The sequence below is a fragment of the Armigeres subalbatus genome, chromosome 1, assembly GCF_024139115.2.
Source record: "Armigeres subalbatus isolate Guangzhou_Male chromosome 1, GZ_Asu_2, whole genome shotgun sequence".
Lineage (NCBI taxonomy): Eukaryota > Metazoa > Arthropoda > Insecta > Diptera > Culicidae > Armigeres > Armigeres subalbatus.
This window is the reverse complement of record NC_085139.1, coordinates 156,781,820-156,806,134: the sequence shown is the minus strand read 5'-3', so window position 1 is coordinate 156,806,134 and position 24,315 is coordinate 156,781,820. Positions and strand designations below refer to the sequence as shown.

The following is a 24,315-nucleotide window of genomic DNA, read 5'->3' as shown; positions in this document are numbered from 1 at the left end:
AAATGTCATGACCCTGAATCGAGTTCATACATCTTTCTCTGTTAGAAGACTGATGACCTGCATGCACGCATGAAGACAAGCTCGGGCTACCTACCACCTGAAGCACACAGACTCGTCATCGTCGAACCGTTCTTGATTATCGTCAGCTCGTGCGGGCACCCACCCACTAACCATCATATCACCGGCACAGGTTGCACGCATCGCAAAGAACGAGCGTACCTATCGGAAGAGGTATACTTATTTAGGTGCCTGCTGCGGAAACAGTTATGTTGACGACTAGCCGAGCGTGACATGCGGGTGTCACGATGGATAAAAAAAAACTACAATTTAGGCGAAGGGTCAACAAGCATTGTTTCGCGGTTTCATTGGAAACACAAAACTCATACGTAATTCACGAATAACGGTGTGAGATGCAACAACTAGAATCAGATTTGTGGCTTCACGCATAAGGTTTAGCGCATGAGTTAAGCAAATTTTCATTTCCCATCGTAGGTTTGTAAACGGGTAAAGTTATTTTCAACGTTCTTTAACCAATGCCAACTTTCCGTCGGCGTTCGATCATTCCAAAATACCAAAGAATTATTATCATACGCTAAGAAGGTCCAACTTCAAGTGCGCATGGCATCATGTTTCCTGTTGGATCGTTGGATCTAATTGTCACAGTAACCGTTGAATAATATTGATATGTTTAGCAACGCAATTGTAAACATCCTGCTTGTTTCTCAATTTCCAACATGTCTCTTAAATATATGGCCAATGTGAAAACAAAGTAAGTATAAGTTAAATTACATTCGACCAGTTTAATTAAAATTGGAAAATCCATTGCAGTTGGATAAAAGTACGACATGTGGAAACGGCATGCTTCGTGGGCAGGGAAGCCCTGGCTATCGGCGTGGGAAGCCACATTCTGCTGATGAATGTCATCAGCATGCAGGAGACGTTTTACCGGGCAACGGATCGTGCAAGTGGCGAGGGCGTTTCATGTCTGGCGGGACACAAAACTTTTGCCATCTTCGCCTTCGCCGAGTGTTGCGTGTTTCCGCGGATTTTCATTGTGGCTTATCCGGATAATTCCATTCTGTTCGTGCTGGAAGGAGGTACAGTGAAAAATTGATATTTGAAGCAGGGATTGAACTCATAATTTCACTATCATTTAGCATTCAGTCAATAATTTATTCCACAGGCTAAGTTCCGAAATGTGTGGTATGGTGGTCTAGCACTACGTTTCCTCTACAACTTTATCTAACAGTACAATGCGCTATGTCTAATATTATTTAAACGCTCGTATCACTTAATATACTAAATGATTATAACACACAAATCATTGTAGAGATCAACCCCAAGGTCTACCCCTTCAACTACAAGCACTACAAAACCAATAGCAACATATACTGCCCATGAATTCATAACAGTCCCATATTTGCTTGATTTCCTATCTGCATGGGACTGTTATGAATTTATGGGCAGTATAATGTCTATACAGACCCTTAGAGGCCATGTGTATGATTTACGATTTAAATTGGTATGATACGATTTTCGTTTTAGATCCTATATAATATGTTTAAAATGGTTTGGAGAACCTAGAATATATGTAGGATTTTTTGCTGCACCACGTTTACTATCCTCAGTGAAATATTTATAACACATTTTCGAGAAAAAACAGTAATTGTTGTTGCGCGGTGTTATTGTTCAATTTTTGTCCGTATAAAAGTGACAGACTGTTGTTCCTTCCACCGTCGATTACAGAATGTAGGTGTATGCCGATGATCAAGCTTCGAAAAAATATAGACTGACAATTATGTTGAGTACATATATTGCATATATACACACGTCAATTTGGCAATGTCTGAGATATTGCTAAGGCAAATCCGGATCATTATAACCCGAAAACCTTATGTCTTTAATTTTGAGCACTGTAGGAAGATAATTCTTGAAATAACATTAACAGTAAAAATATCAAATTTAGACGAAATACAAATTGAAGGAAGTAAGCTTCCAAATAGAACATCAAGAACTACTACTCAGACCCAAATTTTGTCTAAAATTCTATTCAAACTCATATCATAGGAGTGACCCCAAACTTAAGACCACACAGATAAAAATATGTTGTGATTTTAAATGTATTTTCATGCACATATTTGGAGCATGCAAATAAACGTAACATTCAATCGATCTCACTGTTCTCTTAAATCTCTTAAATCTTCTCTTAAAAATAAATTTAAACTGCTCTTGCTTGTAAAATTCAATCAAAATTAATGGAATATTGAATGTTCATTCGTTTGAAAGGCTTAGCTGCAATTTTACACGTCGTTGAATTTTCAAAACTATTTGCTGTGCAGTTCAAAATATAGTGAGTGAGCTCAAACTCTTGGACGACGCATCCAATGCACGCGAGAAGATTATTTATTATTATTCATTTATTCAGACTAAGGCCGAAGTGGCATGTGCGGTATATAAGAGTCTTCTCCATTCGGCTCGGTCCATGGCTACACGTCGTCAACCACGCAGTCTACGGAGAGTCCGCAAGTCATCTTCCACCTAATCGATCCACCTTGCCCGCTGCGCACCTCGCCTTCTTGTGCCCGTCGGATCGTTGTCGAGAACCATTTTCACCGGGTTATTGTCCGACATTCTGGCTACGTGCCCGGCCCACCGAAGTCGTCCGATTTTCGCGGTGTGAACGATGGATGGTTCTCCCAGCAGCTGATGCAACTCGTGGTTCATTCGCCTCCTCCACGTACCGTCCGCCATCTGCACCCTACCATAGATGGTACGCAGCACTTTCCTTTCGAAAACTCCAAGTGCGCGTTGGTCCTCCACGAGCATCGTCCAGGTCTCGTGTCCGTAGAGGACTACCGGTCTAATGAGCGTTTTGTAGATTGTCAGTTTGGGACGGCGGCGAACTCTATTCGATCGGATAGTCCGGAGCGTCTTGCGGAGTCCAAAGTACGTACGATTTCCAGCCACTATGCGCCTCCGAATTTCTCTGCTGGTGTCATTTTCGGCAGTCACCAGTGAGCCCAAGTACACAAATCCTTCTACCACCTCGATTTCGTCACCACCGATGCAAACTCGCGGTGGGTGGCTCACATTGTCGTCTCTTGAACCTCTTCTTATCATGAACTTTGTCTTCGACGTATTGATGACTAGTCCGATCCGCTTAGCTTCCCTCTTCAGTCTGATGTAGGCTTCCTCCATCTTCTCAAAGTTACGTGCCATAATATCTATGTCGTCGGCGAAGCCAAATAGCTGGACGGACTTATTGAAAATTGTACCACTCGTGTTAATCCCTGCTCTTCGTATTACCCCTTCCAAAGCGATGTTGAATAGCAGACACGAAAGACCATCACCTTGCCGTAACCCTCTGCGGGTTTCGAAGGGACTCGAGAATGCCCCTAAAACTCGAACTACGCACATCACCCGATCCATCGTCGCTTTGATCAACCGTGTCAGTTTATCCGGAAATCCGTGTTCGTGCAGTAGCTGCCATAGCTGGTCCCGATCGATTGTATCATATGCGGCTTTGAAGTCGATGAATAGATGATGTGTGGGCACGTTGTATTCGCGGCATTTCTGCAGTACTTGGCGAATGGCGAACACCTGGTCCGTGGTGGAGCGTTCGCCCATAAAACCAGCCTGGTACTGCCCCACGAACTCCCTTGCAGTTGGTGCTAGTCGACGGCATAAAATTTGGGAGAGTACCTTGTAGGCGGCGTTCAGCAATGTGATTGTGCGGTAGTTGCTACAATCTAGCTTATCGCCCTTTTTGTAGATGGGACACACGACATGTTTCCATCCACTCCTGCGGCAAAACTTCCTCCTCCCAAATCTTGGTAATGACCCAGTGCAGCGCTCTAGCCAGTGCCTCACCACCGTGTTTAAATAGTTCGCCTGGTAGATGGTCAACCCCAGGGGCTTTGTTTTTCTTCAGCCGGCCAATCTCCTCCTGGATTTCCTGGAGATCCGGAGCCGGTAAAATTATGTCCTGCGCGCGTTCTCCCAGGTCCATCACCATACCGCCATCTTCGTCTGCCACATCGCCATTCAGGTGTTCTTCGTAGTACTGCCGCCACCTTTGGATCACCTTGCATCACGCTCGTTCGTAGGAAGGTTCCCGTTTATGTCCTTGCACGTATCAGGCTGTGGCACGTGGCCCTTACGTAAACGGTTTAACTTCTCATAGAACTTTCGTGTGTTATTAGCGCGGTACAGTTGCTCCGTCTCTCCACGGTCTCGATCTTCCTGCTGGCGCTTTTTCCTCCGGAAAATCGAGTTTTGTCTGTTCCGCGCCTGTTTATATCGTGCCTCGTTCGCCCTCGTGCGGTGTTGCAGCAATCTCACCCACTCTGCATTCTTCTCTTCCACTAACTGCTCACATTCGCCGTCATACCAGTCATTTCTCTGATCCGGGGGCACCGTGCCAAGTGCAGCGGTTGCGGTGCTACCAATGGCGGATCGAATATCTCTCCAGCCATCTTCAAGAGACGCTGCGCCTAGCTGCTCTTCCGTTGGAAGTGCCACTTCCAGCTGCTGCGCGTATTCTTGGGCTAGTCTACCGTCTTGTAGCCGCCCAATGTTAAGCCGTGGCGTCCGACTTCGACGCGTGTTGTACACCGTCAAGAGTTTTGAGCGCAGGCATACTGCAATGAGGTAGTGGTCGGATTCAATATTCGCACTGCGGTAAGTGCGGACGTTCGTGATGTCGGAGAAGAATACCGTCGATTAGAACGTGGTCGATTTGGTTTTCCGTTTCTTGGATAGGTGATCTCCATGTGGCCTTGTGGATATTTTTGCGAGGAAAGAAGGTGCTTCGTACTACCATTCCGTAGGAGGCTGCAAAGTTTATGCATCGTTGGTCGTTGTCATTCGATACGGTGTGCAGACTATCCGGCCCGAAGACCGGTCTATACATTTCCTCCCTTCCTACTTGTGCGTTCATGTCACCGATGACGATTTTGACGTCCCGCAGTGGGCATCCATCGTATGTCTGCTCCAGCTGTGCATATAACGCTTCTTTCTCGTCGTCGGGTCTTCCTTCGTATGGGCAGTGCACGTTGATGATGCTATAGTTGAAGAAACGGCCTTTTATCCTCAGCTTGCACATCCTTGCGTTGATTGGCTGCCACCCAATCACGCGTTGGCGCATCTCACCCAGCACTATGAAGCCGGTTCCCAGCTCGTTGGTGGTGCCACAGCTTTGGTAGAAGGTAGCCGCTCGATGCCCGCTTCTCCACACTTTCTGTCCTGTCCAGCAAATCTCCGGCAGCGCCACGACGTCGAAGTTGCGGGGATGTAATTCATCGTAGATCATCCTGTCGCAACCTGCGAAACCTAGCGACTTGCAATTCATCATCATCATCATCATCATCATCATCATCATCATTTAATTTTATCAATGGCTCTCAAAGATGATTAAAATTGGGTTCCGATTCCGATATTTTTTGGGAAACTGCATTCAATTTCGATATTAATTAAAATATTTTTAGGAAAAATGTGTATGTAAAGGTAATACTTTGTTAGATAAATAATTATAAATTGAGATCTTGGAGGAAGCAGAGCAGGATTTTCTTCATGAAAGTTCCAAACCCTTTATAACGAGCTCGAAGCGTCGTTACAGAGTAAACATCCCGTACAACCACCCGTACATCTGCCGCCTCATTCTGCTCAACCATTAAGTTCCTCCGTTCCTATTTTGTCGAGCGTTCGTTTTCCCGAAATTAAATTAAATGTGCACGGGTAATCTCGAAGATTGAATACAGTTTAGCTCTAATCACTTCCCACATCGCCTCCGATAATAGGCCCAGGTGTGTCAGCTGTACACTTCCTATTCCACTGTGAACAATTTCGAACGCTCTCTCCCCAATAACGGTTTGAAGTTGCGAAGAAACATGGAATGTGCATCAATTGTTTGAAAGGAACACACCAAGCGAAAAACTATTCCAGCGGGTCCTGCAAAAGCTTTGCAAAGAAACAACAACAAAGCCACCGGTACTGAACAAACCCGTTGAAGCAAACAGCTCACAATTATGCCAAATGTCGTCCTTCATTTCGAATCGTGTCGAAGGCTCGCCGTAGGAAGAGCCCGCGGTAGCCTTACCACCAGTCAACTCAAGTTCCCAAAAAAATATGTTTTTGGGTTATAAATGGTTTAAAAAATAGAATATTCGATACTGCCGTTACAGTCTCTATGTTGATCTGAGGTATGAGAAGTGGGCTGAACGCTCGCCTGCGTCTATGAGGGCGGACACAGTAGCAAATTAAATACAATATGGCTAATCTGAGGCGTTCATAGTAGATTGAGCACTAGTCTGAGTCCACAAGGGCGGACGTAGTGACAAATTGAGTACAATATGGCTTATCTGAGGCGTTCATAGTAGATTGAGCACTCGTCTGAGGCCACGAGGGTGGGCTCAACATATTCCTTGTTTCTTTTTTTTCTTCTCTTCAAAGGAAATATCTAACTAGAAAAGTATTTTTGTAAAAATGTAGTGTCTTGAACAAAAAAATCATCCCGGAACAGCTTGTTGGTCGTCGACAAGCTCGCCGTTCCTGCCGACCGCATCTCCCGAGGAATGCTTGCCAGCCAGATCCTTCACGACAAGTTGTGGTGGCATGGTGCAGCGTATGTACCTTACCTCCTCCGTCTAATCGAGGCAAAAGTTTGCGATTTCGATGCCGTCTAAGTCGGAATTAGTAGAAGAAATGCGCCCTTTGGTTTCCCTGAATTCGGTCGAAGAGAACGCAACTCTTTTCAATAAGTTCTCAGAATTAGCAAAGCTGTCCAAATTTGTCGCTTATTGCTTCCGATTCCAGAGCAACTGCAAGGTGCAGAGAAAGCAGCGTGTGCTTACTGCCCTGGCGCCTATGGAAGTGGAATGTGCGCCTACGGAAGCACAACCACAACCCCTTGCTCAGCAAACAAGAATTTCCTAGATTCGACAGTACAGCCGTAATGCCACGGAAACCACTGGCAGAATTACATCGAAATCGCCACTCAAGAGTCTCATGGACGTATTTGAACTTCTTCGTATTGACGGGCGACTGAAAACCTTGGATGCACGATTTGATACCCGTCCACCCAATGCTTCTCCCAGCAAATCACAAGTTGAGCTGGCCCGGTCCATTCATCCCCAGACTCTCCATGCCTTCTCTGTTACTCGCCACAGTTCGTCAACATTTTTGGCCACTCCGGGGTAGAGACTTGGGTCGTAAGGTTGTACGTAAATGCGTCACGTGCTTCGGTTCAATCCTACTAAAGCAAACCAGATCATGGCACCTCTACCATCTGTCATTCTCAAGCCAGCTCGAACCTTTACGTATGCTGAGATGAATTATTGTGAGACCTGGGACGTTTTTCTTTTGTCTAGGATAGGTTCGTCGGTTAAAGTATACGTCGCGTTTTTCATCTGCTTAGTGGTGAAGGCCATGCACCTCGAGATCGTCGCTGACCTGTCGACCGTCACGTGTATCAACGCCGTCAAACGCTTTATCGCCTGTCGCTTTCGGGTTCTCGAGATACATTGCGATAACACAACCGTATTCGTAGGTTCGGATCGCGAACTACGGAAGCTGCGGAAGGAATTCCAGCAGCAGTTCAAGTCCACGGAATGGGGCGAGTACTGCGCAGAAAATGACATCACTTTCCGATTTATCCCGGCGCGTTCTTCACATTTTGGTGACATCTGGGAGGCCGGAGTGAAATCATTTAAGTACCACTTCCGCCGCATCATGGGACAAAGCTAAAGCAAGTGCTGGGGAGTACAAGCGGGCAGTCATGGAGATCGCTTCGGTGGTGCTTCCAATCGATTCATACAACGAGGGGAAGGATGGATCAACATTATCGCCACATGACGATCCATTAGTCGGTTGAAAGGGACGGTTTCAACGGTGGCCGGCATGTTGCAAACCTGAAAACATAAAATGATTTTATACAAATTAAAGCAACAATTGAATTCGATTATAAATATTACCTACCTTCTTACTTACCTTGGAACACACACATACAGACTCTAACCTTTACTAGAATAATCACAAAATGGAAACCCACAAGGTACATACAACAAGAAAACAAAACCCATATCAGTTCAATAGAAGCTATCATCCACTAAAGTACGCGTTTCTCTAAACGAGTTTCTACCACAATCCGAGAACCAGATAATTTGTGGTCTTCCATTAAATCAGTTCGTCATCTTGTGGATCGTGTCTCGTTAAGTGCGATTGGATCCAGTGTCCCCTTAATCATCATTGAAAATCTTGAAACTTGTGCAGACAATCTCATACGCATGACATAGTACAAGCAAATGTTTATATGTTTAAACAAAAATTATTTCCTTCTATGCAAATCTGAAACCACTCTTCCGTATTTTGTCATTACCCCTTCAAGTAAGCCTTCACCTCAAGTCAGGGGCCGCACACTAATTACGTAAGCATTTTTTCTAGGTTTATCAACCTCCTTGTAAGATTTTCCCCATACAAATCATTATTTTATTTGTATGGAACGTAATAAAATGGCACACCCCCTCCTCATAAGTGGTTACGTAATTAGTATACGACCCCTCAGGTTGCTTTTGTTCGAAACTTGACGCAAAGGGCTCTCACTGATATACAGAATATTATCAATCTTTAATTTTTAAACAAAAAGTTTAGTCAAATAGAGTTGTTGAACCAATGCACCATGCGTTTCCATATGCTTGCATGCTTCTATTCTATGATGATATTTTCTGCCTTTATTAAGAGGATTTCTGTAGCATTTCAAATCCAAAAAGTTATAAAGATTTTTTTCGAGGAATTTCCGTGGAAATTCTTGGAGCGTTGATCACGGGAATTACTGTAAAAAATCCGCAGGAATGCCGCTTTAAATTTGCGAAAGAATTCCCGGAAGGTTATCCACAGGTTAAAGAAAATCCTGGAGGAAATCTCGAATGTATTTCCGGAAGATTTTTTACAGAGATTCCCAGAGCAAGTTTTGCAAGAATTTACGTCGCGTTTAGCTCCGAAATTGCTTCAGCTTTTATCACAGGAATTTCAGTAAAAAAAATCCTCAAAAATCGCGGCTTGAATTGAACGAAAGATATTCCGGTAGTTTTTCCGCAGCAAGTCACCAAATATTTTTTGCAAGCATTTCAAAAGCGATATCCATGAGAATTAATGAAGGGTTTTTCACATGTCGTATCTAAAAAATTCAATTCCCAAGGGAGCTCTGGCAAAAATACCCGAAGGAACACCACAGATGTTATCGGAAAAATTTCCGACAAGATCAGACAATTTTGGAACGACTTTTGTAGAAGTTACAAGAGCAGTTGGATTTTTGCAAACATTTCCGGGGTAATTTACGCAAGAATTTCCAGCGAATTCACCGCAGGCATTTCTCTGATAAAACTGCGCACGACTGATAAATTTCTGCGGAATTTTTTGGCAGATATTCTCGGGATCTTAGATGAAACTCTAGTAAAAATCGACACAGAAATTCCTGCCGAAAAATTGCGGATAAATTGGAGCTTAAAGGCTCCCCCAGACCTAAGCGATTCCATCGCCGCGACGGCGACAACCAGTCGCCGCGATTCTATCGTTGGGTCGCTGCATGCAATAGCTTATTTACGCTTCCATACCTACGGCGACAGAATCGCTGTCGCCAAGCGATAGAATCGCGTCACGACTGTCGCGTCGCGTGTGTTTGGGGGAACCTTAAAATGTCAATTAGCGGAATTTCCTGCATAAACTACTAAAGAAACCTATCACAAGAATTGAATGGACGGAAAACTTTCCGCACAAATTTCGGACTAATTTTTGATGGAGTTTACGCAAATTATTAAAAACAACCAAGAAATTTCTGTTGAAATATTCAAAAATATTCCTCTGAAATTTCCGAATGAATTTACGCTTCAAACTAAGGATTCTGTCTTACAAATCAACTGAGCTTGAGCATCTCATATAGTTTTATCAACTAAAAATACAACTGACAGTGACAATGATGAAACAAAACATGCAGCCATCATTCAAATGGTTTTGATTTCAACGGAAATCCTCGAAGTTTGTCTTAGTTTTCACTATAGGATTTTAGAAATATCAACGGGAAATTGTATGGAATTTTTAAGGATATAAAACGGAAAAATCTTCGGAAATTCTGTTGAATCTTCAGAATTTCCACGGAAAAATTCAGCGGACTTCTTAAATTTTGAATTGGCCTGAAAAACTATATACCACTGACGTGAGAAAATTAAAATGTCGGCGCGCCGATGCAAAAATGTAGGAAGCGGCGGCGTGTCACGGCGATGCACACCTCTAATGGTATATGAACAATCTTATGACTACTTCGTTCTCGATAATTTTTACTAATAAACAGGAAATAGGCGTTATGAAGCTTCACTTCGCCACCGAAAAGTAAATTCTATAGCTGACCTAAGAAAAATGCAAGAAGAAGGAAGAGAGATAGAAAGAAGGAAAAGGAAAGAAGGAACAAGGAAGAAGAAAGAAGGAAGAAAGAATAATGGAGGAAGAAAGAAGATAAAAGAAGAAAATACAGTCAAAACTTTCATGATGTTCTATGACTCGATATCGACTCTTGAAAGCAAATTATGTCATATCAAAAAATATATTCTGGGTTACTGTGATGGTCTAATCAAACAGCTTTCCAAGGATTTGCTCTTCCACTTCTCGATGTTTCCATGAGTCGATGGTCCCTTCAATGTAATTCAAGAGATTGGAGGTTTGACTGTAGAGCGAAAAACCTAGACTAATCCACCTACAGTGAGATTTTACTAGTGCTGCGTACCGTCTATGGTGGAGTGCAGATGGCAGACGGTACGTGGCGGAGGCGATTGAGCCACGAGTTTCATCAGCTGTTGGGAAACCATCCATCGTTCACACCGCGAAAATCGGACGACTGTGCTGTGTCGGGCACGAAGCCAGACTGCCAGATAGTAATCCGGTGAATTTTCGCAAACAATCCGACGGGCACAAGAAGGTGAGGTGCACAGCGAGCAAGGTGGATCGATCAGGTGCAGGTCGATTAACGCCAGCAGCCATGGACCGCGCTGAACGGAGAAGACTATTATGTACTGCACAGGCCACTCTGACCTTAGAATGAGCAAATAAATAAATGAATGAATAATAACATTTCATCATTGGCGAGATTGGTTGAATCATCATAAAGTTTGCCATTATTCAGATACTTTCATCATTAACTCCTAATAGATTGATTATCTTTGGAATCTGCTTAACACAATTTGATATTAAATGCCGTATTTTTTATTTTATCGTTCATCAATGTAATTTTTTCTTCTAGATGGAAAAGCACGAAACTACATATCACTGTGCTTCTCGGAGGGTGAATATCTGCTGGCGATGAGCGGCATTCCGGATTACAGCATTGAGGTTTACGTGTGGAGAAACAAGGAGATGCTCATCAAAAAGAGCACTAATATTGATACCGATAAGCAACTGCTTATGTGCAGTCCCGCCTCAACGATAACCGTTTGCCAGTTGGCATACAACCAGGCTAAAGTGACCCTCTGGGAAGTGCTTGGAAATGTGCGAATCGCTAGGTTTATCGAAAAGCAGGTGAAACTTCCCTTTGGGAAAGAAGCTGCCCCACTGGATGCCACATTTTCCATTGATGGAACGCTGATGATCGTCAATAAGTGGGGAAGTGTTTACAGTGTAAGTAAAAATAAGTAGAAGTATTTATATTAGTATAAAGTTATGTTCACACTACATAAATCAACAAAACATGCACACTAACTAACTTGTTTGCCTGTTACCCTCTATTTGATTCAATGAAACTGGAGGACGTCTCTATATGAGTTCATGATTTTAATTCAGGGAGCAGTAACCTTAGATGATACAAGCGTAGACCATTGAGAGTAGCATTACTTCCATCCGTTACCGCAGATAATAATTTGGGACTAATCACTATAACTTAGATGAAAACCCGTAAGGATCTGTCCTTGTCAACTTCTTCCGAATGCCGAGGGAGGGGAAGAATAGTTAGTTGGTTAGTTCTTGTCCTGGATTCCACATTGTCCAAACAAATTTGGCGTAGCAGAACTTCTTCTATTAATGCTCAACGTATCTTTTAAGTCGTTGTACGAATGATATGTGTGAACATTGTATTCACAAATATATTGCAGTAACTAACCCTAACGCGTTTTTCTTGTCTCGATCCAACAGTTTTCAGCTACATCATGCCAGCTGAACCACATAATTAAACCTATAGAAGAACCAAGCATATTCAACCCATTAATCTTCTACTGCAAAGGAGGCCTGTTTCTCAATGACCCATCCGGAAGTGTAAGCTTCTACAAACGTCAAAAAGGCACCTGGCATCAACTGTGGGTAACAAAACCCCCGGAAACATATTCATCGTTGATGTTTTATTCGGCCAGCGAAGGTCTTTATGGCACCACTGCGAGTGGAAAACTCGTTCGCACGACGGTGGACAACGATCTTCGAAACGTTGAATTCATTACCACCAAGGAATTCGACTGTCAAATATTGAACATCGTCTTGCTGCAACCACTAGGAGAGATACTAATTGCTTGTAACGCTGCCAATCGATTGGTAGCAGTTGATGTCAAAACTGGATCCAAAATATCCGACTTCAGCATTCCTGCCTCGAAATGCATAGTTGAAAGTCCTGTCTATCCTTTCGTGGCAATTGGGACATTCGATGGGATCGTGACTCTGGTGTCCTTTTACAATCCGATCGATCCTGCTGAGCTGACAAGCTTCCAGCTAAGTCATGCTGCGATTGTTTCTATTCGGTTTAGTTCTGATGGATCACATCTTGCTGTTTACGACGAGAAAATGAATGTGTTCTTGATCAAGGGTGAGCCTGGTACCACCATGGACGTCATCCAACATTATGAGGCTCCTCTAAATCTTTTTCAAAGCACTTTTGAGATTCATGATGGTTCAATGCTAATCGTAGGCACCCAAACGGAGAACGGACTTGATCCAACATGTGATATTATAAGAGCAACAATTTCCCTTAGTAATGGAAGTCGTCGTGAAGAAAAAGGCAGCGCACTGAAGCAGTATACTCAGTTGGAATTCAAAGCCGACGGTTCAGGACGTTTGTATGGAGTATGTGCTTTGTCCAACGAAATCGATGTGATCGAACTCAAAAGCGAGACAACGGCAGAACTGACAGTTAAAATCTACACAACCTTTAAGGTGAAACATCAAGTTCCGCAGTTTGAGATCTTCGTTGACCAATTTCATCTCATCACCTGGAGTATCGATGGGCTGGTAACAATCTACGACTCGATGACGGATAAACTGCTTGCTTATTTTCTAGCACACGATCGAACAAGACTAGGGGTCAAACTGGCCCGATGTGACCCACTTCATCAGTAAGTATAGTTTTTCTCTTTTAATGATCTACACTTTTCGCATTCTATCCGATACTGTTTTATGTTAAGCTCAGATCGTCTTCAACAGGGTTGTTATTAGAGGCAGCAGGGACTATGTCCAAGGGCTTAAAGACCCCTCCACGCGGCCTCTGCAAGTTAGGGGGCCTGTCTAGGACGTTGTGGGGCTTGGCAGCGGGCTCTGTTAAACCTGTACAAAAAGCTGCATGTGTCCACAAGCAGGCCCTACCAAAGCGACCGTGTGCCGCTCAAAGCGCACAGGAGCCCAAGGAGTGCCAATTGACACATCAGGATCAATGCCAGCGAGATCCTGATTATGGCATTCTGGCCGCGTGTTAACGGACCTTGTCTTGGATATCGTAATATTGTGAAAGCGAGGGCTAGCAGTCTGACATTCTACTCTCTTAGTAGATCCGGGTGACACCTACTCGAACCGGTGAGTTGGCTAATGGCTAGGCTGTCTTCCGTCCCCTAAAACCGTGGCGGGCCTTGTAGCACGCTGTCCAATCCTGCCTCCAAGCTTTGCTTGCTGGGTGGGAGTAGAGTCAGATGCATTTTCCTGACTTGCGCCGATCTGGCTTTGAACACGTAAGTGTTAACCCTTGCATGGCCTCCTCGTGATCCATGAGATCATTAAAGGCGACTACTCCAGTAGGATTCGACGGCAGCCACAAGGGGGACCCAATTACAATGAGTGAAGCAAAACTAAATAATTCTTTTGAAGATGCATTCAGCATGGAGACGGTAGACCCCTTTGTCAAGGGGGGTTTGGTATAGCCCTATCAGCACGCTTGGCGGGCCATTACCCGGGATGCGGGTAGTCGCCGTGCAACTCGATGATATCATCGAGTTCGCGAACGCAAGGCAGAACATCAGTAAGGAACGGAAACAGAACCTTCAGATGCTTCGCCAGGCTGTTCGAGTCGCAAGACAAGAACAGGATGCGTTAATCAGGCGGGTAGTGGGAAGAGAGAAGGCCGACAAAGGTGCTCAAACCGATGCCTTCTCCTTCATTGGAGGAGCAACCATGGCCCAGGAGGCGATTGATTTCGCCTTGACGGCTAATGAAGAAAAGACTGCGCCTAACCCGAAACGGTTAAGGCAGCAATCCGGCGAAGGCGCTAAGAACAAAGCCAAACGACATGCGACCATAAAGGCCAAACGTGTCGTCTGGAGGGAGCAGATCGAGGTGCAGAGGAGCGCGAAGGGCGTCGACCCGAGAAGGTGACTTCTCGGCCCAAAAATGCGAAAGGCACCAACCAGGTGCAAGTCGCTGGGCCACAAGAGGGTACCAGCCAGTCTGTGCCATCGGCACTATGGACCGAAAATCCCTGGCAGCTGTTCAGTAGGGCAAAGCGGAAGTCGACCCGCAAAGAAAGGCGAGGCGAGGCCTTGTTGGTGAAAACTGATAAGGCCCATGCGGGCGGCCGAAAAGCTTTCGGCGCTGGGCCAGGACGTGCGAAGCGTCAGACGCACCAAGACCGGTGAAATGATCTTGGTTCTGAAACGCGGAGCACAGGCTAGTGGGACTGACTACAGGAAGCTGGCCGAAGAGGGCTTGGGTGACGACGCCGAGGTGAGGTCGTTGGGGGCGGAAGTGACCCTCCAGTGCAAGCAACTGGACGAGGTCACGAACGCGGACGACGTCGTCTTTGCCATCAGAGACCAGTGCGGTACAGAGGTCGACAGGACCTCTTTACGCCTAAGAGGCGGTCCCTTTGACACGCAGATAGCCTACCTTAGGTTACCGGTTGCAGAAGCCAAAAAGGTAATGGAGCGAGGGAAGTTGAATTCGGCTGGTCAGTATGTCCAGTGAGCAATCTGCAGCCACCTTCAGTGGACAGGTGCTATCGGTGCTTAGAGTTGGGACACAAGTCATACAACTGTAAGGGCCCAGACTGTAGCAACCTGTGTCGTCGTTGTGGTGAGGAAGGGCACAAGGCGCATGAATGCGATAAGGCACCAAAGTGCCTCATCTGCGCCAGCAAAAAGCAAGCCTGTAACCACGTTATGGGTGGGTCTTCGTGTCCCATCGGAGAGAAAAATAAGAATAAGCCGTGCAAGTAACACAGCTGAATCTTAACCACTGTTCAACTGCCCAGCAGCTGCTATGGCAGTCGGTCTCGGAGTCGAGGACCGATGTCGCCCTTCTGTCCGACCCGTACAACGTCCTTGTTGGGTGGTGGACGCGTCTAGGATGGCGACTATTTGCATTGAAGGTCTAACGGGGGATACGTTGGTAGCTGTCCTATCACGCGCGTGTGACGCCACCATGCCGCGGAAGGACCTGCCGAGAAATGGCAGACGTTCGGTATACTTGTGGAGTTCCGAGATTGCGGCCCTTCGATCAACCTGCCTCAAGGCTAGACGAAGGATGCAACGTGCCCGCACCGAAGATGAAAGAGCGGATCGACATGAAGTGTTTCAAGCTGCGAAACTGGCCTTTAACAAGACCATCAAGAGCAGTAAAAGAGCATGTTTCGACAACCTATGCGAAGGAGCCAACGTGAATCCGTGTGGTGACGCCTACAGGATCTTCTTTTCCTGTTCAGGTGTGCCACTGCGACCAATTATGAGATCTATTGTAGCGTTACCCGTATCCTTAGTGTTTAAGTGCATGTCGAATTACTCCAGTGCTATTGAGAAGCAATGCAGTATCGGTTTCGATACAGTTGTTGTTTTGCTTTCTCAAGACCACCATGACAAGGTCCCGCTATTTAGACCTTTCATAGAGAGCATTCCCATTGAAGGCGCGCCCCTTATCAATAGGAAATCAATCCTTTATTGAGAAAACAGAACAGTAATACTGTTTTTGGCCATGCATCGGAGCCCTAGCCACATCCTTGTCTTGCTTCTAGAATATCACCAGTGAAACTCTTAAAACCCGGGATTTAGCTCTGTCTACAAGATCATTTCACGCAAGAGAATTTGTTCAGTAATAAGAACTTCCGTGTGTTCCTCTCACTACCATTGTTCACCAGCTCAAGAAGAGTTAGTACGTATTTAAACCCCTAACTCGATTTTCCAGCAGTCAGTTCAGCCTAGGACCGGGTGCCGAGGTTTTTTAACTAATTGCTTGAAAAGTTGTTACCGCTGCATACAGTTTAGCCTCAAACAAGAGGAATTCGAGTCTTTCAACTGTCTGCAAGGTAACAATAATTATGTTTTATTTCTGAGACTGCTGTTGGTAGCGCGGACTAAATACGATGAGTCCTTAATTACCACAACTTATTGCCCTAGCTAGAAAAATGGATTAGGCTAGGGCTCTGTTTGGTAGATCTTACACCGCAACACACTACGTCAAAGTGATCTACCGTGTTACGGGAACGCCTACAGGATAGTGATGGCCAAGACCAAAGGTAGCTCTTCACCCCCCGAACGGTTCCCGGATAAGTTGGCGAGGTTTATCGAGGTACTCTTCCCGTCCCGAGCCACAAGTCACTGGCCTCCTGCACCGCAAGGCAATATGGGTGCGGCCGAAATTGTGTCTCCGGTGACGAACGAAGAGTTGCTTGCGGTGGCCAAATCCCTGGTGACAAACAAAGCTTCAGGGCTTGATGCAGCTTCGAACAGCGAACAGGCTAGCTATGCAAAGATGCCTAGATGAGTGTAGATTCCCCGAAAGATGGAAAAGACAGAAACTCTTGTTGTTGCCGAAGGCCGGGAAGCCGCCGGGCAAGACACGACGGGCAAGTTGCTAGAGAGTATCATCCTCAACAGACTGACCCCGTACTCAGAGGGTACGAACGGCCTGTCAAGCAATCAGTTCGGTTTTCGCAAGGGTAAGTCCACGTTGGACGCTATTCACTCGGTGGTAAAGACCGCCGAGATAGCGATCCAACAGTTAGTTAGTGACACTTGGTGTGAAGAACGCATTCAACAGTGCAAGCTGGGATGCTATCGCGCTCTCGTTACACCGGCTTAGCTTGCCGGTGGGCCTGTACCGGATTTTGAAAAGCTATTTCCAGAACCGTGTACTATTATACGAGACCGATGCCGGTCAGATTTACCGCAGGAGTTCCGCAAGGTTCAATACTGGGCTCGGTACTATGGAACCTTATGTATGACGGGGTTCTGAAGCTAAAGTTCCCTCCTGGTGTTAAGATCGTCGGCTTCGCAGATAACCTAACCTTGGAGGTCTACGAGGAGTCAATTCCCGAGGTAGAACTGACCGCAGCACACGCGATCAGTACGGTGGAGGATTGGATGAGCGCTAGAGGCCTGAACCTCGCTCAACATAAGAGGGACGTGGTTATCGTCAACAACCGCAAGTCGGTTCAGCATGCAGTGATTCACGTGGGTGAAGTCACGATCGCATCAAAGCGGAGTTTGAAGTTCCTTGGGGTCGCAATAGACGACAAGCTGACCTTAGCTAGCTATGTCGACTATGCGTGCAAGAGGGCTTCGACTGTTTCGAATGGAAATATGAGAAAGTCGGATAGTAGTTTGATTCACTGTTATGCGACTATTTACATAATTTTCATGAAACATAAAACATGAAGCATTAATCATAAAACATTCATAATATATTTTTAAAAAAAGCAAGAGCCGCTAGGCATATGTTCTTGAATTCGCTGAATGCAAAAAAGGCGATGCAACAATTTGTTTATAAAGCAATCGATTGTGATGGTCAGATACGCTAAAGGTTTGATTGCTAAGGTGTTTCAATAAAAAAACTCTTTGTCTAGTAAAAAAAGTATCAATGAAGTGATTTTTGTTTGTACAAAATACATCAGCGTGCGTGCTCGAGTGTTAAAATACTTTTCCAATCACATCACAACTCAACAGATACATTTTCACTCTTGGCCACACGGGATGTCTCGTATGCACCAAGCATCACCGCAGTGCAGCCAATGCGAAGAAGTGCGAAGAATTGAAACTGGGACTAGAAACCGACGACGTAGTTGCGATGTTCAAAAATCCAACAACGGGCTTCGTTCCGAAGGGATTCACTTTCACTCGATGGATTGACATGGAGAGAATCAGTAAGCTGGAGAGCGAAAAGCTGCAGTTCAAATTAGAACGATTGCAGATATTGAAGGATTTCAAATCAATCAAAGCTCAACTCGGAAAGCTTTTGGATGACAATGAGATAGCATCCGATGAGCAGCGACTTCCAGTACAAGCCTTCAACTTGAATGAATCAACTACAGAGCATCTAAAGGAAAAGGTATTGCCGGATAGTATTTATCCATATTCCTGTTGCATAATTCTATGACTACAAATTTATTTTAAGGCTAAACATGAACGAGAGGAAGAACACCGAAAGTTATTGAATTACGTCGTTAGACAAGAGAGTATTAATGAAAAGATAATTCAAAAATGTTGGACTATTATGGAACGTAAACCAGTCAAAGTTCGGTGAGCATTATATTTCTATCGACTTGTCCAAGGGTAGAAATTTGAAAGCTTTCCGTCTCATAGCTCCATATTTACGAAACTTGCTGTGGAAAACTATCCCTCCCTGCCGAATGAACACGATCAAGACTTCCTGGCGAAGATGACTGTCTACCGTGAAACGGAACTCATGGCAAGTCACGATGCATTGCTGCCCTGGAAACCGACGCCTACCTATCAACTGGAATCCATCCTCAATCGTGATCCTGAATATGGCAACGTTATAGACGTCTTGTCTCGGGCGGCGCAAAAGAAACATACCACACTCACGGGGACCACGACGCATCTCTACGTGGAACCGATTCCGCTTCGCTTCGAACAGCTGGAGGTGGTTACTTTTCAACAACTGTACTTTGATAAAGTCTACGGAAAGGTTTGTGGAGACTGAACTATTTATAATTGATAATAAAATAATTAATTGTTCATATTGCACAGATTCAAATGATACAGCTTCGAGAAAACTTCAATAAGAAATTTGACCAATTGAAAGCTCTGAAAGACACTGAGATGGAAATGGTTCTGAAAAGGAACATCCGTCTTCGTATCATACAGAGTGAATTGGCAATTATTTGTAAACTATTGGAAACCCCTTCAGCAAAACCAGAGGACATCATCGATCCGAAATATCAACCGGACGAGATTCCGGATACAATCGTGAAGACACACAATCATGAAATTTCGGTGGCTCCATACCTTACGCCTAGTATGGAATGTCTACTTGCACAGGAGAAGGCAGAGAGAGAACGAAGGCAGAAAGAACTTATGGCGGACGATTTTAAGGATCGTGCTCTAATGACGATGATGGATGGCGTGCTCGAGCATCGCTGGGAGGATGAAATCAAGAAAACGCCTCCAGTACCTCATTGTTTGGTAAGTATGTAGATTATCAGATGGTTACTAACTGGTTAGCTATTTTTTTGACTTACTGATTCGTCGTCGGCCTTTACTTATTTTTGATTTCCAGGAAACGGGGAAAGACGCTCAGTATTTCAACGAGACCGACCTCCGAGAAGTACAGGAATTCGAAAATCAAATTGAATTTCTGCACAAAGAACGCACGCGTTACAAGAAACTCCTTGAAGCGGAAAGGGCACAAATTATCGAGAGCTTGGAAGATCAAATTAAAAAGTTCAACACCCGAGTTGGGCTATGCCTGCTTGAGAAAATTCGCATCGAAGCCGCCATCAGGGAGGAAGAGATGCGAATTCTCCGAAACACTTTCTACAACCACCAGCGGCTGGTATACGATCGCATTGCAAATTTGTTGAGAGAAGAAATTGATTCCAGTACGAAACATATCGATGCAGTCACTGAAACCATGAGTGAGCTTCAAGATAAGGTTAACGACTACAAAAATACGTACGAATCATTGAGTACTAAGGATCGATTGTTAGATAAGCAGTTCAAGATCAATTTTTCGGATACAGCTCAATCTGCCATTGTGGATCAAGCTTACAAAATTTTCAAGTATTGTTGATATACACCCTCAATTAATTTCAAATTTATGTATTAGGATTCTCGTTTATTTGCAGAAAACGACCGAAGGCACAACTGCGGGCAGTAGTAACTGTGTCGATATTTCAAGACCTGGCCAAACGAATTACAGCCAAGAAAGCCTCACACCAAAGTAATATTCTCCTACCGCAGGAATGCGTTGATTATCTGTCAGCGTGCGAAAGTTTGGATCAGACGTCGAACTGTCCGGCCGGAATGGACGCCAACCTGTGGCAAACGCTCTGCAAAATGAGACGCATCAAAATGGAAAGTGAATTCAGAGTAATTAATGTAGTTGCTGTAGTTTATTGGAAGTTTTGTTAACTTGCATACATTCTAGCTAAAAAGCTGCGAAATACAACTGGCTGACTCCGAAGCAGCGCTGAATTCGTTTCAGAAGGAGATAACGTCAAAGCGCAATACATTAGTTAATCTAGAATCGAAACTTCAAGACTTGTTCAATAAAAAGGTAAGTCCTCCTTTGCTCACAATTGGAAATCCGGAATACAAATGCACTTCCTTTCTGAAATTCGAGATTTTAAATTCTCACCGAATCCTAAGTAAGAAAGGCTTAATTATTTCTGAGCTTCTCGCTAAAATAAGGATTTACCTGTTTCAGTTTGGAGACTCTACTAACCGAAACGTACAAATTGTAATGAAACGTGGCCTTATCGAGGTCCCTATGTCCGGCAAGATGGACAACTTCGATAACTGTATTCTAATCCACCGTACCGATGTGGACGACATCAATGTAGTGATCAAACGCGCCGGCTCCAAAAAACTCAAAGCGATGGTAAATGCAGCACTGTTTAGAAGGAAGATCATCGCTCAAGAGTGGGATCATAAAGCCCTCAAACTGAAAATACGCGACATGAAAGAACAGGTGAAAATGATTGAAAAATGTAAAATAACGAAGGAGGTTCAAGATTGGTTGAAGCGGAAAGAAATGGGCATCGTAGAGGACCTTGGCCAACTGGCGCTGGAAAGGGAAATTGAGAACACTATTTTTGCCCAAGAAAAAATGCTTCAAGAGGTGTAAGTATGCGATTTGCAATTTGAAAGCATGTTAGTACTTATTTAACTTGTTGTAGGAAAAAATCCGTTGAAGAGCTGGAAGAGAAAATCATCATCAAACGGAGGGATAACAAGCTACTGGATAAGCAGACCCAGGAGTTGAACGTAGATGTCACTGAGCAACATCTGCAGAAGGATTCCGAAATGGAGGATATGGAACAGAAAGCTGCTCATGCACGAATGACGGCGATAGTGGATCGTGCCCGTTGGGTGCGACTGGTTCAGGTGCAGCATGCTCAAATTTTAGAGCTTGGAACAATGCTGGAACTGCAACGGCTGAAGACGTATCCTACTTTGACTGCTCCTTCTGTGCTGGTTGAAGTTCGTAATGTTAAGTGAATGGGGGTTTGCTGCATTGCCTAATTATATTGATTGATATTCTGCTTGATGCAAATCTTTATTTAGATTTTGAAGTTGATGTTTTACAAACCATATCAAATAATGCCTCCATCTATCAACATACAGCTCAAATAAAGAACAAAATAATCAAATAAATCAGCTAGGTACGTTCATTTGAACAATTTTAAATCAGATGGATAGTTTTTCTACCTTTATACTGAAATGCTGAAGATCCTGCAAGATCACCTGTTGGACTAGTTATTTACTAGATGTTATGGGTAAGAGTTAAGACGCTTCTCACTAGTTGTGCTCAGGATATTTTCATCGTGCACGTGAACTATCTTTAAGAGCTTTCGGAACGCTGTGCATCCTGCAAAGCTTAATGGGATTTAGTCGGATTGATTTACTTGGGATGAAGTGGGAAAGATATGCTTTTCTGGTCGTGATGGGGCTCGGCTCATATCCTGCGCTTATAGATAGACGTGTTCCTGTCGCTCATAAGTAACCAGATGTGAATAAAAACCCAAATTTATTCAACTAGTAGTGATACTGCCTATCTTTCATTTCGCCAAAATACCAACTGTTTTGATTTGAAACACCATTTTCTTCATAACATTTGAACGCAATAGCGTTAGGGAACGTCCACAAATTACGTAACGCTTACAGGGGGAGGGGAGTTGATTGAATGTGACGATCCATACAACATTTTCAGATGCTTCATACAAACAGTGTGACATAGGGGAGGTGGGGTTGAAAAAGTCCAATATTTGCGTTACGTAATTAATGGATCTTCCCATATCAAATTCAACAGTGATCAACTAGGCTTTGTCGAATGCTTATTGTGGAACAATAGATTTAGAATTACTAAAAGAAAAGTTTCATACCCGTTACGCGAGGTAGATCACTTTTACTTAGTATGTTATGGAGAGATCTGCCAAACCGAGCTTTAGCTTCGTCCAATCCAAATCCATCAAAAACCCAAATCCAATCCAAGTCCAATCAAAATCAAATCTAAATCCAAATCCAATCCAAATCCAATTCATATCCAATCCAAATCCATTCCAAATCCAATCCAAATCCAATCCAAATTCAATCCAAATCCAATCCAAATCCAATCCAAATCCAATCCAAATCCAATCCAAATCCAATCCAAATCCAATCCAAATCTAATCCAAATCCAATCCAAATCCAATTCAAATCCAATCCAAATTCAATCCAAATCCAATCCAAATCCAATCAAAAGGTTGTAAAGCATCAGACTGATCAAAGCAACGGAGGATGGTGTGTGAAGATTTCGGGCGAACACTCCAGTTCGTTCGAATCGCGCCGGGGACTGAGACAAGGTGATGAACTCTCGTGCCTGTTATTCAACATTGTGCTAGAAAGTGTCATGCTGAGAGCCGAGTGTAACAGCCGGGGACACCTTCGAAGTGGTCGAGAAATTCGTCTACCTTGGATCCTTGCTAACGGCTGATAAAAATGTTAGTCGTGAAATACGAAGGCGCATCATTTATGGAAATCGGGCCTACTGCAGGCTCCAGAAGAAACTGCGGTCAAAAAAAAAATCATCACCGCACCAAATGTGTGATGTACAAGACGCTGATAAGACCGGTAGTCCTCTACGGACATAAAACATGGACAAAGGACTTGCAAACACTCGTAGTATTCGAGAGACGGGTGCTTAGGACCAGGCTTGTAAAATGTCATCTGCATGTCATTTGACCAATTTGTTCATAACTTTCTTTAGAAGCCAAATTTATTCCATTATTTTAGATGTACTCATAACTCTTGAGTGGGGCTACATTTTTGTCCAAGGGTACATTGCTCTAAATATGACATCTGAGGCTGGAGAGTGAAAACTCTTCAAAATGTCACGTGTCATTTGACATAATGCCATTTGAATGACATTTTGCCTCCCACGCCCCAGATTAGATATTTACAGCAATGCCTTGTTGGACAAAGTTGTAGGCACATTTAAGCGCTATAAGTTCGTCATACATCATGAATTGATAGCTACCGTCTGGAAAAAGTTCTGGGAAAATTATACAAAGGAATTTTTCCGTCTTGTTGGAAGATAGCGCACATGTTCCCTGTTCATAAGAAAGGTAACAGACGGGACGTTGCAAATTACCGTGGTATCACCTCATTGTCTGCTGTTGCCAAGTTGTTCGAGCTAGTCATCATGGAACCTCCTCCGCCCACTGTAAATCATACATTAGTGACGACCAACATGGATTTATGCCCGGACGTTCCACTGCTACAAATCTTTTGTGCCTTACCTCCTACATCAATAGCAGCATGGTGGATCGCAGTCAAACGGACGTTATCTATACCGACCTAACAGCAGCCCTAACAGACGACCTCAAACTGTATCTCCGAATTTGTTCCATTGATGACTGTCACTCTCTCCAACGCCAACTGGATGCCTTTGCAAGTTGGTGCGTGCTTAACCGAATGGACGTTAACCCAATGTTCGGTAATCTCTTTCTCGCGGAAAAGGGAAACAATAATTCACAAGTATATCTTGTATGACACAGAACTTGAACGAGTCAATCAAGTTAAGGATCTGGGAGTTATTCTAGACTCAAAACTCACCTTTAAGCAGCATGTTTCCTACGTTGTGTAACCTCTTATTTCGGTT

The 24,315-nt window shown here is 44.1% G+C and overlaps 1 protein-coding gene across 1 annotated transcript; it reads left to right on the top strand.

The window, feature by feature from the left end:
* The first annotated feature begins 504 nt into the window (after positions 1 to 504).
* On the top strand, positions 505 to 22,005 carry LOC134207781 (cilia- and flagella-associated protein 43). Its single transcript, XM_062683686.1, has 13 exons — positions 505 to 769; positions 829 to 1,097; positions 11,285 to 11,658; positions 12,169 to 13,352; positions 18,159 to 18,540; positions 18,607 to 18,731; positions 18,795 to 19,140; positions 19,203 to 19,637; positions 19,732 to 20,234; positions 20,300 to 20,543; positions 20,602 to 20,730; positions 20,881 to 21,296; positions 21,353 to 22,005. Exons 1-13 carry the CDS (start codon positions 735 to 737, stop codon positions 21,672 to 21,674), a joined length of 4,764 nt encoding a protein of 1,587 aa, XP_062539670.1. The 5' UTR covers positions 505 to 734; the 3' UTR covers positions 21,675 to 22,005.
* The last annotated feature ends 2,310 nt before the right edge of the window (positions 22,006 to 24,315 follow it).

Excerpts from the sequence above, each read along its gene's own strand:
- LOC134207781 (XM_062683686.1), top strand. The coding sequence starts at position 735 with ATGTCTCTTAAATATATGGCCAATGTGAAAACAAA. Across the intron at positions 11,659-12,168 it reads AGTGGGGAAGTGTTTACAGT|TTTTCAGCTACATCATGCCA; the intron begins GTAAGTAAAAAT and ends TCGATCCAACAG. Across the intron at positions 19,638-19,731 it reads CTCCAGTACCTCATTGTTTG|GAAACGGGGAAAGACGCTCA; the intron begins GTAAGTATGTAG and ends TTTGATTTCCAG.